Below are 17,236 nucleotides of genomic sequence, written 5' to 3' on the forward strand. Positions count from 1 at the left end.
CAGGACTGTACTTTGCAAATCCATTTTGTTATTAGAATATTACTGTTAAACATATTTTTTCATGCACAATTTGTGTTGGCCATCCTCTATCCGTTTGTCAGTTGTCAGTGTATGACCACAAGTTTGTTGTTGGCTTGTTTGGGTAGTGGACCACTCTCAGCATAGCAGTGACACTGACGTGCAAAAACGGCCTAAGCCAAACCGCCACCATATCAGTATTACTGCTGTACTGAGAGTGATCTGCATTCATTTTGCAATATTAGAATAGATTAAAAACATCAAATGTACAGTATATATGGATCATCCTACTGAAATGGTTCAAAGTCAGAATTGAACACACATTTCAAGCTTTTAACTGACTTTAGACTAAAATCCTTTTACTTTGAGTGACCTAATACCTTAATTATGTTTATTTTATTAAATGAAATGACTGAACATTCCATTTTATCACTAACATTACTATCACACCACTACTAAAACTTTACCAAATGTTTCAGTAGTGACTGTTTCGATAGTGACTAATTTTGGGCAAAATTCAAAAACACCAGCCTGTACATGACTAGCAAACACAGCTTTGAACAGCTGTACTCACATAAAATCATTAAAACACAGAAAGGGTTACTTAATTGCAGAAAATATGTGTTTCGTTAGTGACAATTCTTGATGTTACACACTGATTAGACTTTGAGACACATTTACCTCAAAACATTGGGCTCTAACTTTACCATGTGGCCATGAGGGACAGTTATGCAGCCTCACTTCCTGCTCTAAAATGCAGGGGCGTGGCTAAAATAAGGCTCTGTCTATGGACTACAATTCTTTGTGTTTCGGTAGTGACATGAAAACGTGGAACAGCATTTTTTGAATGAATTTTTATATGTAATCCTTAAAAAATGTAAGTATTATTTTCACAAATTTAGGGATTAAGGTTTGGGACCCAATTTTCCCAATAGAAAATACCCCATAAATGATGATTTTGTATATGTTTCACTTCTTACTATCTCAATTAATGCCTTTTTAAAATAATTGTTTGCTGAAGTATTCAAATGTAATTTTTGTGAGATGGTGGTGTAAGAGTTACACCGCTACTGTTTACTGTATATGTGCATGTTTTGCAGGTGCTACACGTTTGGAATAGGGCAGGGAGCGTGCAGACGGCTCATAGAGGGTCTCTCCTCCGCTTCCAGAGGCACCGCTGAGTTCCTGGCAGAGGGAGAAAGACTGCAGCCCAAGGTTTTCATTCTCACTGACATGTTTATCCTCCACTGTGACAGCTGGCTATTCAGAACGTCACTGCTGTGCAATTACAGCCTGGATATAAATTGTGGAGTCCCCACAACTATTAGCAATTAACATTTCATTCTGCTTAGTTAAAACATAAATTAGAATAAATGGTCAATCCAGACAGCACAGATCTTTTTCCTCTGCTCTCTAAGAGTCAGTGCTAATTGTACATCAACACTACCATTTAGGTGTTTGCAGTCACTGTTTTCTATAATGTAAAACCAGTTTGGTTGCATATACAGTATATTGTTTGGCTATAGCTAACAAATTTACTTGATTTGTTAAAGTGCATATTGCTAAGTTTAACACACACAGACATGTATATATATATATATAGTATATATAGTATAGTATAGTATATATAGTATATCAGTAGTGTAGCTTCATTATATGTAGTACACTTGGTGTGAAAACACAAGATGTATAAACCCCCATTTGAGCCATTTGTTTGTTTGTGGTCTTGCAGATGATTAAGTGCTTGAAGAAATCCATGGCACCTGTTTTGAGTGACATCTCCATTGAATGGCTCTATCCTGAGACGAAGGAGGTGTTACTGTCTCCAGTGGGGACGACTTATCTGTTCCCTGGTGACCGGCTGATTGGGTACAGCGTGGTGTGTGACACTACCCGCTACCACCCCAACCCCAAGTCTGTAAGTACACTCCAACAGAGCACAATAAAACCACTCAGAACAGAGTGTACACTCCAACCGAGGGCAATAAAAGTGCACCTGGATCTCACCTTAAGCATTCACTATAGGTAGAAGAACAACAAAAAAGTTTTGTGCAACTAAATTGGTTTTATATGATTGTAAACATTGATTCCAAGCTTTTGAGCAGCAAATACAAAGTTCTGAATGGTGATGTATGCTGTTAACCTTTAGTCATTTGTTGTCATTTTGTCATTTTATATTAATTTTTAACTCATAGCTTGCTGAAACAAGCAGTTACTAGGCTGCTAGGTTGCTATGGTATCCAGGGGTTGTTAAGGTGTTGATAGGCCATTGCTTTAGTATCCCACATGGTTGCTCAGGTGTTGGTAGGCCATTGCTATGGTATCCCAGGCGGTTGCAAAGTGTTGGTAGGCCATTACTGTGCTATCCCAGGTGGTTGCTATGCACCCCATGATGCTTTGACTTATGTTCAGAACTTCTGGCTTAGCAAAAAAAAGACAACACATTAAATACATGTAACATCCTAATGTGATAGAAATGGGGAAATAAGTCAAAATATTAAAAATATTCATTTGAATGCTAGAAGTGTCAGAAAGTTAGATGCTTGAATGCCGATGTTTGTATTCAATCCATCAGCTGAAACCTGAACCTTTTAGTAGAAAGAAACCTGAAGAGAAACTTTTTAGTAACCAAAACCCTATTTATAGCCTACACAATTTACATACCCTAATAAAGTCGATCTAGCTTTGTAGCCTCTTAGCCACTGGTGGTTCCAAAATGCACTTTGTCATATTCTTCATAACTTTCATATTTCATAAGCTGCATTCAAAAAGTGGGTGTCATATGAAAGCTGTAACTGTCTTCTTTCCAGTCAAATAGATGCGTAATGTAATTTTAAACCCTTATAATAAAAAAAGCTGAACTCACAATTTTTTCTTTGTCTACTGAAAGTCGACCCATTTTTCCACAAATCTGGGCTATAAACTATAAACAGATGGCGTCTCTTCAGTGATCTGCCCTGTAAAAATTAAGTACAAAGAGCGTCTAAGATTTTTGGCTTTCAGCAGTAAATTGTAAGCATACAGCGATATGTGTATAATCATAAAACACATGTTCTGTTCATTTGAGATGAGCTTTTACAAAAAAATAAATAAATAAAATAAAAATTTGCAGATACTGAATAATTTGCCTTACGATTTGGTCATGTGAATTCAGATGGACAAGCCAAAATATACCCTGGAGCATAAGAGGTTAATTGTGTTTACACTCAGAGGCAGAAAACCATAAAGCAATGGCATTACATAGCAATGTGTAATGTAGAAATCTTTAAAACGTTTTTTAAACAACAAGAACTACAGCTCAGCGCTATATTGGATTTTGATGTCAGCTAAACTTTAAATAGACGTTTTAGGCTTGTGAAAGACTTGCAGGTAACATTTGTTACTTTGACATTTTTAACTAACTCCTTCTTCAAAGTCTTGAACTTGAATTGCTTCCTTTATTATTGCAGTGTTAGCATGTTAGCCAGTTAGCTTTCTGTTGACCTGCTCAGCCTACTTTACTGAGGGCAGAATATCAAGTTATAAAGAGAAGTGTAAACCAGTATCTGTTAATCTGGAGACAGTGATGATGTGAAAAGTAAGGTGGATGGGGAAAAATGGAAACACAAGCACACTATTCCTGCAAAGTTTCATGGTTCTAGCTTGAAAATTGTGACCCGTGAAAATGGAACCAAAAACCTGTAGAATAATTAAACACAAAAACGGCAGGTTTGCTTTGTCAAGCCCACTTAAATAGTTATATAGAAAAGTTACTTTTGTGCTGGGTGCGTGGAGGAATGATGGGTCTGGAGGCTGTTCTGCCGCGTTGCGAAGGGTGTGTGGACATGTCCTACACCAGTATAGTGAATTACGACAAATGCAGGCGGGAGTGGACGAGGACAATAGGCATACACTAAAAGCCCTCATGTTATTGGTATATTAAATCATAATTAATTATTCTCTTGCAATTAGTTGCTATCACTTCATCCAGGCAAGTACTTTGTATTATTGGGTTGAAAATTCAGATTTCAGATTTTCGGAAAATTCACTAATTTTAGCAAATACTACGATCTCAAAAAGACAAGCAATGAGAGAGTACAGGGTGGAGTTACCCAGCATTCTTGGCGAGTTAGTTGAATTCTGTTTATTAGATCTTCTAAAACATATTCACATGTTATATATAGGTTAAGTGTAAGTTTGGATGCACTTTATATGTTTTAGTTATTCTAACTAATATGTTTTGTGTCGTTGCTTAGCAGTCAGTTTGGTTGTAACAAATTTATAGTTTGGATTGATATTGTTTATTGTTTATGTTGATATTTCAGTCAAATTTAAAAATGAATGATGGTGTCGTTACTTAAACTTAAAAGCTCACGTTTCTGCAACAGTATAGTTTATGTGGTGCATATGTATACTTTGTTTGAGTGTATTTAACTCCATGTATAATTTCAGACAACTTAAAAAATTAAGTTCCAATGCTTAATTAATTTGAGTTAATGAGTTACCTATAATATAAGCTTAACTTAGGGTTTAGAGTGTAGGCAAAGAGAGCGGGTGTTGGTGGGCATGGTGTGTAGTTGAAGCAGGCAGGTGCAGGCAAAAATGGCGCTAGGTTTTGCAGTTAGGCGTGGGCAAGAACGACACTAGATTTTGCATGCGCAGGTGGGCACGATTGGTGGTTGAAAGCGGACGGCTGCGGGCATTAATAATCAAACCCCTGACCTCTACCTGCAACTTTATGATTGTGTAGATGAGGCAGTTTACCACCTCAGCGCAAACCACAGCTTCCAGACTCTTCAAAATATAACCACTGCTATGTTGGCAGGGTTTTTCAGACTTTGAGGAGCAATTGGAAACATCTTTGGTTGCATCCAGGACCCCACGGCCCTCATTAAGAAATCTTTAATGCAGTGGTCACTCTCCTGGAGATCTGCCTACCTGCAGGTTTCACCTCCAACTCAAGTATAACACACCTCATTCAGCTAATCATGGACTTCTGAAGGCAATAATTAGACAGATCAGGTGAGGTTAATTAGAGTTGGAGCTAAAGTCTGCAGGACAGTAGATCTCCAGGAGTAAAAGTTCCTGACCACTGCTTTAGGGTATTTTATGAATCATAGTCTCAGAGGCAGAACTGCTTAATTACATTTAATCAAATTATTTTTTATAATAGTCTTTTAGCAGCTTTCCAGAAATCCAGGTCCAAGCACCCAATAGTGAAGTTACAGTCTCAGATTAAGGTTGCATGAGTGGGATTTAAACAGAGGTAATCGGATTATATAGGGGAAAGGTCAGAAATAAGCCAGTGACCAATGTTAAAAGTCTGCTACATCCAGAGGGACCGCTGACTGTGCTGGACATACACAGGATGTTGGAGGTATTAGAGCATGGCAGCTGATATAGAACCAAAAGCAGATTCCTGAGGCAGCCAAAGGCCCACGAGGCTTGTTAGGACCATAAAGATTACAAGGTCATGGGGGATGTGAGACAGACATTGATTACAGACTCTGGAGCGTCCAGGAAAGGTTACAGAAGGCCAGAGCTTCAGGTGAAGTTATTGGAGGCTGGTAATCATCTCAGTGTGGATGAAGGACGTGGAGACAAACATGACAGAACACAGGAACACAAGGCTTTAATCTAACAAGATGAGGGCACACAAAGCAAGCAGAAAAGACAATAACAAGAAGGTGCTAGAACAGTACAATGATACAGAAACCTAAGGAGGTGCTCCTGTTGTAGTACAGCTACTGTAGCGGCCAAAGACACCTGCTTATAAAGAATTACTATTTTTACATAGAACATTATCAAAGACATCAAAACTTTGTAATGACTCATATGGAATTACGCAGAGATCAAACCGTGTTAAAGAAATCAGAGCTATCTTCTATTTTAGGAACCACCCCCCCACCTCCGCCCCCCAGCTTTGCTTGATCTTTCTCTCAAGCTGCTTCATGACGACCTGAGATGTTTTTCCAACAGGACTGAAGAACTTCCACATATGAGGAGGCCTTGATGGCTCCTGAAAATAACTGTTGGGGAGCAACAAAGGGTTCTTCTACTGCTGTGATGTCAGGCTTGTTACAATAGAAGAACCTTTTTGTTGCTATATAGGACCATTTTCATCTACAGCAGATTATCAGTCTGAAGAACGCTTTCACAATGCAAAGAACCTTTTAATCATGCAAAGGCTTCACTGAATGTTTATGGTTCTATATAGAACAATTTTCTTTACCAAACATCCACCAACCACCGTGATGACGGTGATGACAGATGACGCGCTTTGGATCATGAGCAGTTCTTTCCCTTCTTCATACTCTTTTTTCTTATCATTTTGGTACAAGTTGATCTTTGTCATATTTGTCTGTGGGATGTTGTTCCAGGCCTTTCAGATGTTTTTTTTCCTGTTTTGAGGCTTACTATTTGTTTACATCATGTGGTAAACCCTCTGTTTTTACTCTGAACAAGTCTTTTCTTGATTGTTGAGTTGGCACAGATACATCTACCCCCTGGAGGGTCTTCTTGATCTGGCCAACTGTTGTAAATGGGTTTTTCTTCATTGGGGAAATAATTTGTCTGCCACCATCACAGTTATTTTTTGCGGTTTTCTGGGTCTTTTTGTGTTTCTGAGCTCACCAGTGCATCACCAAAATTGAGGGGTTGTGTGCAAATGGTTGTAATTTCTACACTGTGCTCCTGATGTGGATATAAATACCCTCAAATTAAAGCTAAAATTCTACAGTTTGAGCGCATGCTATTAAATTTCAACTCTAATAAGCTGTAGTAGACAGCTAAAATAACAAATCTTGGTTGATGTCCAAATATTTATGGACCTGACTGTATTTTAATGTCTAGAGTCACACACTGAACGTAGGACAATACATTTAGGCTTGATTCAGGCCTCAAGAAATCTAAGTAATTGTTTGAACAGGTTTATTATAACCTGGAGTTATTGCTACTGTTTGTTTTATATCAGGTAAAAGTCACCAGAATCCAATGCAGGCATTTGCAGTCTAAAAACTGGCATGGTGGATTTGCACGGGACTAAAATTGTTGAGAAACATCGGTAATAATTACACCCACCTCTCTTGTCTGAGTAGTATTTTGGAAATTTTACACTTTTAGGCATTCTGAAAGCCTTCAAGATCATGAAAAGCGTACATAGTCAGGTGTGTCCAATCATTTGACTGGTTCTGTAGAGCAAAGTTAATTAGGACTGTAATTAGCTACAGATGTCAGTACAGAAGCAGAGCATTGGGACATGCCCATGTCAGGTGAGTGGCATATGTAAATGGCCATAAGCAGCCAACAGGTTTGGCCCACAGAGCCGGAAGAACGACAGCAGGGGCACCGTAGCAAGACCTCTACTTTTGCCATATCAGGCAGTCCTGTAGTGATGGGGAGGAGGCTGGTCCAGGCAGTAGCAGGAACTAACATACAGTTACAACAAAGACACAGTTCAGATTGTCAGTGTGGCTGGGACAATACATAAGAAATGGTGTATGACATGTTATTATCCATAAAAACAGTGTTATGTGTTGTACTTCGGTTCATTTTTATACAAGATAGTATGTCTTACAGTGTTAGAAACTGGTTTCTACCAAATTCCATCAATTTTCCATAAATTTCTACATAACTAAACGGTTAAGATGTAAACAAAGTCATTCAGAGTGGTTTCATGTGAAATTCTCCGTTCTAGAGAAAAATACCGAGTGAGAATTGTTCACAGTGGTGGTGATAGGAACCAGAAGTCTCAATGCATCTAAAAGCTCACTCACAGAACGTAATTAAATGAAATAGTTACGGATACGCTGCCGGATGCCTGAGAGTTTTGAGAAAAGCTTTTGTAACCTGTCTTGCACTGCCTCGTCTTTTTCTGTTTCAGTCTTTGTTTTGTTGTTTTTCTGGGCCATGTGCTTTTGTTGATGTCTTCTATCATGCGCCTTTTGTCTTCTCGTGCCAGGTGCTTTTGTTGTTGTTTTGGTCTGTGTCTCTTCCCTGGTCCTGCTTCCTTGTCATTTGCTCCACCTGCCTGTTGTCTGTAGCCCCGCTTTCTCATTAGTCCCAGGTTTTTCTTGTTTCCCCTCAGTGTATTTATACCCCTGTGTTTGCTCAGTCCCTTTGTCTTGCGTTGTCGATATGTTCACTGGTCTTATTGTTAGGTTTTATTTCATCATGGACGAACCTCTGCAACAGTGGTTTTAAGGTCCAACAATGCACCTTAGATAAGTTTTTCCTGGGTGAAAAGTACATATTTGTATCTCATAACCTAATGTTTTAAAACAGAACAATAAAATAAAAAGGCTGGAGACGAGACGGGGGTGTGTGTGGAGTCAATACAACTTAGAAAATATAATTTCAATGGAATATGGTACAATAATGTTCCCTGACTAAAGGTACTGAGATGTACCCTTGAGGGTACCACCTCAGTGACAAGAGGGGCACTGCCCCAGTGACAGTTTCATACTTTTATTTCTGAGAGTGTACAACTTCTGAAGTGGGGAAACTGTATAAATTGGACTCCTTTAAAAATGCTAACCCAAAGCTTTACTAAAGACCTAGGTTTTTAGCTCAGACACAAACTCTGTGATTGATTCTGAAACTGTACACTGACAGGAAAGTTGTTCCACAGCTGGGAACCTGCACCGTTTAGTGTTTCCTGTTCTCTAATACACATTCAGCTCATCAGCTAATTATCAGGCCCTTCGTGAGTTGAAATCCCAGCACTGGGATTGAACACCGGTGCTTCAAGAACACTTAGTTTTACCGTCAAACACACTCTATCTGTTTTGCATTTCCTCAACAATCAGTAGGCCATTTCTCTTGACACTTATCATCTGCCACATTTAATTCAAATCATTTTTCAGGATATTTCATTAACATTTCCGAAATGCCAAGACGTCAGCTTTGTTTAAGAAGCTGTCAATAAAGAAAAGAAACCTCAAAATCAGGGATTAGAAATAGTTAACTGAAAACAAAAGTGAAAAACAAAAATGAGCCATATTTTTCACAGAATTCCAGAGAGTGATCTTTATTTTAACCCCCTTTTCACAGTCACATGCAATTTCACAGTCTGCTGTTTCCATCTGTTTTAGAGGTCCCTCAGTTGATAATATTGATGGAATATATCTGTATGATGGAAATGTGTCTGACTTACAAAACCAGAGGTGAACTGAATTTTCATCTTTGTAGGTGAGCAAACAAGTTAACCTTTTATTTAAATGCTATTTTGTTGTGACACCAAGAAAGCTGATGTTGTGCTGACCATTTTATCTCAGCACAGCCACTTTTGTGCAGAGATGTGATTGTTTCCACAGCAGAGGGTTCTCACAACCTCCCTTTCACCCCTCTTTGCTTGCTAGCAGCTCAGCACAGTCACATTTCACACACACAGAGCCAACAGTGTCATAGTTTACCTTATATGGGGAAAATATTTCATTTTTATTATTTTAAAAGAAAAATATCTGAGGCAGTTTTCATTCCATCAGTGGAATAGTCTCTGGAGGGCCTGCAGACAGAGGCTACAATGTGGTAAACTTGTTAATAACATATTTATTTTTCAGTAAAACGTTTACTGAATACATATATACCAGTGAAGTTATTGAGATGTTTATTTAATCTACTCACAGTATGATAAAAAAATACAGAAATATTGAAAGACTGTTCAGATTAACCAAAATTAAACGATATTCATTCCTAATCACTTTCATTCTATGAAAATTAAATGGGAGGAAAATAGATCATTATTAACTACCCAATTTAAAATAGCTAAAGTTTTCACTCCATTTTGTTTGTTTTGTTGTTTTTATTCCTTGTTCAAAACTGTGCTGTGGTCACCAGCCCTCCTCCTGGAGATTTACCTTCCTGCAGGTATCACCCAATTTAACACCTCATTCGCTAATCAGACTTCTGACAGGTCAGGTGGGGTCGATTAGATTTGGAGCTGGAGTCTGCAAGCAGGAAAGTCTTCAGGAGCAGGGTTGGTGACCACCGTTCTATGGTTTGCTCTTTTTCCAGGACAAGCGGCGACGCTACAGCATGATGCGCTCCAATGAGTCGGCCAGCTCCGTGTTCTACCACTCGCAGGAGGAGGAGCCTGGGAGAAGCGGCTCGGACGGACAGGGGCCTCCCAAAGACACACCGGGCACCACGTTTGACCCTTACCAGAGCAACATGTCCGAAAGCAGCCCTGTCACTGCAGAGCAGGAAATCATCGGTAAGGATCCACAACCTGTTCCAGAATTAATGCTTGACTGCCTCACAGACCTCCTTTGACTTGTTGCCTCATTGTTAACTGTATGACCTTTTAAAAACAGCCTGCACAAAAAGAGTCTCACCGAATGTTCCACCAACAAATCTAAATATTTCCCCAAGTGAGCTTAAAAGTCTGGTAGTTATGTGATGGTGCAGTCAATGACTCGATAACTGTTGGATTCTGCTTACTATACAAGAGGTGGGTAGAGTAGTATAAACCCATGCTCATGTAAAAGCACTGTTACCTCTGAGAATAATGGCAACATGAGTAGAAATATAAAAGTAGCAGGTCAAAAAATTACACAAGATCTGAGTAATATATACAACTGCGGTTGAGCTTAATCCAGCATTTGTCAGGATAGGAAGTGAAGTTTGTTAGGCCCTGCTCTGTTTTTCATGCAGTCTCGGTAGAAATAAATTGCTAAAGCTCAAAAGTAGGGTAGTCAGGTGTCCAGTTTTGAGATCAGTTGTCCTGTATCTGGTTGATCCTCTTGACTAGACATTGAAATCCAGTTGAGTCTCACTCTAAACACATTCCATCGATTGAAGTAGATAAAAAGCCGTTATAGTCCTGTCAATACACTTCGGTCTCTCTTATGCTTGCAAGGAGCGCATGATATTTTTAGGGGCAGGTGCGTTCTGCGGCTGTGTCTCAAATCACATATAGCACTAAATACAATTTTAATTAATGGAGTTAGAAAATAATGGGGGAAGGACCACGTACAAAAACTCCTCCTCCTCTACAGTCTACGCCCTAGAAATTCTCTCCCTCCCTTTCGTTTCCTGTGATGGAAACTTTGCCATCCAACTTCTCAGGCACTGATCTTCCCAAGGATACCACAGCTACATCTGCTCACGAATCCAAGATCTCAGACAAGCTCATGAGAAGCTAGCATCAGCCTAATCTGGAGTTCCTTGGGGGTCCGGCTTCCTTGATCTCAGCAAGCTGCACCAGAACTCCTGCCTAAGCTTCTCAGAGTTTCTTCCTCTCCTCCAGCTCAGTTTTGGGTGTGTATTCAGATTGAGATGCAGCCTGTGTAAAACGACAAAAAAGTCTCTTTATCTTATACATCAATAAGACTACAGAAGAGTAAACAATAGTTATCTCATAGTTTTATCGAATCAAATCAAAATCAAATCAAATCACGTTTGTCACATCAACATGCACACAGGTGTGCAGGTGAGTGAAAATCGTAGGCGTGTAGTCTCTTCAACAAAATATGAACCCACTGATATACACCAGTATTGCACCATTTTCCAAATATACAACTTTCATAGTAAGTTATGAAAATAAAAAGCTATAATATATTCAAATATACGCATTTCTATATATGCAGTTTGGCAAGTCTGAGGTAGAAGAGATGCAGGATATACTAGTGTTAAAGTATTATTATATATATAGGTTTAACCTATATTGGTTTAACCTATAATATTCCATGTATTATTAATATATTTTCTTAAAGTATAAAGAAAAATGTGAAACAAATAATAAAAAAAACCCCAGATAATTATCAAACATTGAAAAATAATGCAAAAAATTAACAGATGTAGTAAAAGACATAACCTCTCCAAAACCAACAAAGAAAAACAAGGACTGTACACTTTCGACATGGTTCACAAATATAAAGGAGAAATAAAGAAATACAGGAATTAGTAATTAAATACTGATAAGTAAACGTTAATTCCTTTTCTCACAAATAAACTTCTCAGAAAAGTGCAAGTACATCAAAGTGGACATTATATATGTAACTGAGTAGATGTAACTAATTACTAGCCACCTCTGTACTGTACAGTGTGAAAAGTAATACGCAATATACCAGTAACTGTCAGTGGTATACCAGTGTAGTGAACAGAGACATTATTCAACTGTGTAGGACACTCGTCCTCCAGCAGGACATTGCAATTGACAACCCCCTGCAGTCACAGTACACCAGTATGCACTTTCAAACACAGCCGGAGTTTCCTAATCCAGCCCTCGGGGATTCCTGACTACTGCAGTGTTTTACTGTGTTGCAGCTCAAGCAGGAGTCAGGCAGTGAGTTCTCCGCAGACCAATCAGAGTCAGCTGCACTAAGAGCTTTTTTATTTCCCTTTGTTTTCAGTGAGAGAGACTCACACTGACTGCTGTTTCTGCCCTGTTTTAGATGCTTGTCTTTGGGAAAGAGAAAGAAAGAAAGAAAGTAGGGGAAGGAGAAATAAAGAGAGACAGAAAGAGAAAGAGAGTGGAAAGAGAAAAAAAGAAGCACTTTAAGAGAAAGAAAGAAAGAAAGAAAAAAGAAAGAAAGAAAGATATAGAGATAGAAAGACAAATACAGTGGAGAGAAAAAAGATAGAGATTGAAAGAGAGAAAGAAAGAAAGAGAGAAAGAGAGGGGAGAGAGAGACAGAAAAGAAGGAGAAATAGAGAGAGAAAGAGAGGGGAAGAGGAATAAAGAGAGAGTGAAGGTAAAAAGAAATAAAGAAAGAAAGAAAGAGATGTAGATATAGAAAGAGAAACTGATGGGAGAGAGAACGTAAAAGAGATAGAGATATAGAAAGAAAGAAAGAAAGATACAATGATACAGACATAGAAGAAAGAGAAAGAAGAGAGAGAGACAGATTGAAAAAGAAACAAAAGAGAGATAGTGGTTGAAAGAAAAAGAAAGAATCATAGGGAGGAAGAGAGGAGAAAGAGAGATAGAAATAGAGAGAGAAAGAAAGAGATAGAGTAGAAGAGACAGAAAGAAAAAAGGAAAGACAAAGAATGCGAGGAAGAAAGAGAAGAGAAAAAGAGAGAAATGGGAAGAGAAATAGAGAGAATGATAAAAAGACTGAAAGATGGAGAGATGGAAAGGAAGAGACAGAGAAAACGAGGGAGAGAGGAACGGATTACCTTCTGTTGTTATGAATAGTTTGCACAGTGCTTGATGATGATTGATTGATTGATTGATTGATTGATTGATTATGGAATCCTCATTGTAGGGGCCGATATGGGCACAAGGAGACGCGCATACAGCACCAACCAGATTGAAGACTATAACCCGCTGAAGAAGGTGTACACCCCCAGTGACCCAAGCTCAGCAGTGGGCAAAAACCCTCTGAGGAGAGCCAAAGTCCAGGAGCTCGTTGGCCAGACCAGCCCTGACCACGGGGCCCAGTGGAAGATGAACTATCAGGTCAGTAAGACTTCAGAACGTATGAAAGAAAAAGCATCTGAGCTGTTATTCAGAACATTTTCTACAGCTTTCTCTCATGGTAACAGATGATAAGCGGTCAGTGTTTGAGAGCATCAGAGCAGCACTGAGAAGCTACAGCAGTCTTGAATATCTTCACTGAATACAAATACTACAAGGACACAGTGTCACTGATGTGACTATCTAAGCTGTGGAGACGACTACAAGAGTCTTTTTTGCTTGTGTCTCCACCACCTAGATAGAATAATGCTTCCCATATCAAACAGCTGTAGTCGTACTACAATGACAGCAGCACTGAATGTACCGTGTTTGAGTACTTTGTGTGTTTACTATGGTTTCTAGACTTTTAAATATACACACAATTTGTGTCTGTAGACGTACAAGCATGTCAGATCCTGCTGGTTTGGATTCGGGGCACTTTCCTTTTAGAGAATAGGCTGATCAGTACTTCAGAACCTGATGCTTCTTTTCGAGATTTCGAGATTCGAGGGTTTTTTCTTTAAATGGTAAATAGAATATCTGTCTTTTTATTAATATCCTCTGTATATATCATAAAGAATTGCCTTTTTTATGCACGGGTATTTGTTTTGGGATATTAGTAGTGTTGCGTTGACATGACTGGATCAGACACGGCAGTGCTGCTGGAGTTTTTAAACACATCTCACTGCTGGACTGAGAATAGTCCACCAAACAAAAATATCCAGCCAACAGCGTCCTGTGGGCAGCGTTCTGTGACCGCTGATGAAGGACTAGAGGATGACTAACAAACTGGTTACCAGTGCAACACACACTAACACACCACCACCACGTCAGTGTCACTGCAGTGCTGAGAATGATCCACCACCCAAATAATACCTGTGGTGGTCCTGACCATTGAAGAACAGGGGGCTAACAAAGTATACAGAGAAACAGATGGACTACAGTCTGTAACTGTAGAACTATAAAATGCACCTGTATGGTATTTTAATGCCATATTTTGTCTTTTACAAATTTTTTTATTAATAACCTACTTAGCTGCTGAAATGCTGCTGGTTTCACAGAGCTCCCTTTAGCTAACCTGATCTAAAGTTAGTTTACATGTTGTGCCACTAGTATGCTACTAGACTACAGATAATTATGAAATATTAAAAAATAATGCAAAAAAAGATGAACAGATGTAATGAAAGACATACCCTCTCCAAAACCAACAAAGAAAAACAAGGACTGTACACTTTTGACATGGTTCACAAAGCCGAAGCTGAAGTCAGCTATTCGCTAGGTTCTTGTTTGAATGAAATTTAGCTAGCTAGCCACTGAGACATCAGCATACTATTAGCGATTTTTAATGCTTGTTATGAAGACATTAAACTAAGATAATACAATTATTATCATAATTTTTAATGGAGAAAATACTCACTTTTGTGGGTTTCTTTGTTCGCTTGTGCAGCCATCTTGCCATTTTTCTTTTTTCTCATAACACTCCGTTTGGAGTGTTACTTTGAAAAACCTCCGTTTGGCGGGCCTTGTAGCTCTAACACTTTGCTCTACCCCTCTATCTCAACAAAAAATCGGGACACCCTACCCCAAGGCGTGAACGCGCAAAAACGGAGGGGTAAGGGCTAAGTGGTAGGGGCAAGGGGTGAAATGGGATCGGGCTGTACATACAAAAAAGTGTATTTATACGATTAACCAACATTATAGTCTATAGCCTGTATTTTATTAGTGTATGAAATTATCTTACATAAACGTTTGTAACCGCTGTTTTCAACTGAATGATCTGATTCACTTCTTAAAGTTCTGTTTTAAAGACTTTCGTCAATCTTATCTATGCAGATAAGGTTTCTTTGGCTAATCTCTCCAGAGCCATCTGCTACAGCGAAGAAGCTGTCACAATAATAAGAGACTAAAGTGGGGAAAAGCCCTGAGGATTCAGCTGTTTTTTAGCAGGAGTGATCTCATTTTCTGAGCTCTAGTCTGGAGTCGGAGTAATTCAGTCTTCTTTCTGTCACATCTAAACACAAATACAGTTTGGGCTATTTACTCAGAGGAGGGTTACATTAAAAAAAAAGGAATTCGAAAAAGGTAATTCGCTTCTCAAATAGAGGCCTGGCTTTCAGGTAGAGGCTGTTAATGACATTCTGTAATGCATGGCCACACGCCCGGTAATCCAGAATCTCCTTCGGTTCCACTGACAGGGGGGAAAAAAGGTTATTGGCTGTCACAGAGAGATGCGCCAGTGTTGAAATTGCGGTGGCAGAGGAGAGATAATGAGGTGATGAAAATATGCCTGACCCAAAAGAGGAATTTGAATGCAATCAAGAACACAAAGCAAGAGTGAGATCCTCCTGCTTCTTCCGTCTGCTAACAAGGGTCCCGCTCGTTTTCTACACCACAATCAGGGTTTCTTCACACATGAAGAGAATGAGGGGTACATGTGTGTTTGTGCCTCCTAACGGCCCTGAGTGTGCTCCAGGCAGCCTCTCTAGTCGGAAAAGCAACAGCTGAGAACATGTGGGCTACATTCAATGCTAATTGTTTCCCTTTCTTGAGCTTTTAGTTCAGTGCAGAACACCCCACCGATAAATCCAATACATGAAAAAAGTCAAAAATTACTCTTGTCACAAAAAGCAAGGTTTGTTCTGAAAATCTGGGACGAAGACCCCTAATGGATCATATAATTTTCTGCATCAAGGTTACTTTAATAGAGGGAACATATCAATAGCTTCGCTCAGGCTTTTTTCACAGCAAGAAATGTTTCATTAAAAAAAAAGGCTCTGAGGAATATTGCAGAGTAATACTGGCGATAATAAAGGCCTTTGATTTCCCCTTCAATGAGTATAATAATGACTTTAATGGCACACTTAAGCAGGCAGCTTTTCTCCACCATCAAAAACGCCGTCTACGTCCAGGTGAACACTGCCAGGGCTATGACTCAAAGATATAATAATGAAAAGGAAAAAGCTGTTTCTTTTGTAGATTCTGCATGTGGTATAATGAGCTTTTCCTTTTTCCATATTTGGAAATGACAGCAGAGCCGAGTGGTAGAGGAAAAAATCGGTACAGTATAATATCACAATATTTTAGGTTTAGTACAAACACAATACCAAAAAAAGTTTGGACAGTATGTGAAACGCAAATAAAAACAGAAGCAGTGATGTGTAAATCCACTAAATTTGAATGAAAGAAGTACAGAGACAAGATATTGTCAATAAACACTACAGTGTTGCATCCACAAATGCAAGTTCAACCTGTACTATGCACAGCAGAAGTCATCTGTCAATAATGTCCAGAAATGCTGCCAACTTCTCTGGGCTCAAGCTCATCTGAAATGGACTGATGCTCAGCAGAAATGTGCATTGCAGTCTCTCAAGTCTTTCAGATTTGTTTATGGACATTATGAATGTTGTGTTTTCTGGGCCAACAAAGTAAACAAAGAAGTTACCACCCAGACTGTTACCAGCAAAATGTTCAAAAGCCAGGGTGTGTGGAGTCTTAGTGCTCATGCTATGGGTAACCTGCACATATGTGAAAGCAGTATTAACAGTGAAAGATTTGTACACATTTATGAAGCAACATATGCTGCCCTAGACTCTGCATGGCTGTGTAATCAAAGAGTGTGGGTGCTAGACTGGTCTGCCTGTCTCCTACTGAAACATGTGGTGCAATATGAAGTGCAAAAAATTAGCTGAAGACTCATATACCTGAAAAATGACAAAAAAAATGAAATAAAACATAATTTAAAATAAATTAAAATAGGATCAGTCGGTGTCTCCAGTCTCCAGTCATTTATTAACTGTTTGAATGTGTGGATAATTACCAAAAAAAAGTTAGGTAATA

At 38.9% G+C, this 17,236-nt stretch overlaps 1 protein-coding gene across 1 annotated transcript in view; it reads left to right on the plus strand.

Moving 5' to 3' along the window:
* The window catches only part of vwa5b1 (von Willebrand factor A domain containing 5B1), a 93,668-nt gene that overhangs the window by 50,713 nt on the left and 25,719 nt on the right, over window positions 1–17,236 (plus strand). Inside the window, exons 11-14 of the mRNA XM_036591535.1 lie at window positions 1,119–1,233; window positions 1,751–1,936; window positions 10,012–10,210; window positions 13,209–13,402. Of these exons, the coding sequence (XP_036447428.1) occupies window positions 1,119–1,233; window positions 1,751–1,936; window positions 10,012–10,210; window positions 13,209–13,402 (694 nt within the window). The remainder of the gene's footprint in view (window positions 1–1,118; window positions 1,234–1,750; window positions 1,937–10,011; window positions 10,211–13,208; window positions 13,403–17,236) is intronic.

Source organism: Colossoma macropomum, unplaced genomic scaffold, assembly GCF_904425465.1.
Source record: "Colossoma macropomum unplaced genomic scaffold, Colossoma_macropomum, whole genome shotgun sequence".
NCBI classification, from domain to species: Eukaryota; Metazoa; Chordata; class Actinopteri; order Characiformes; family Serrasalmidae; genus Colossoma; species Colossoma macropomum.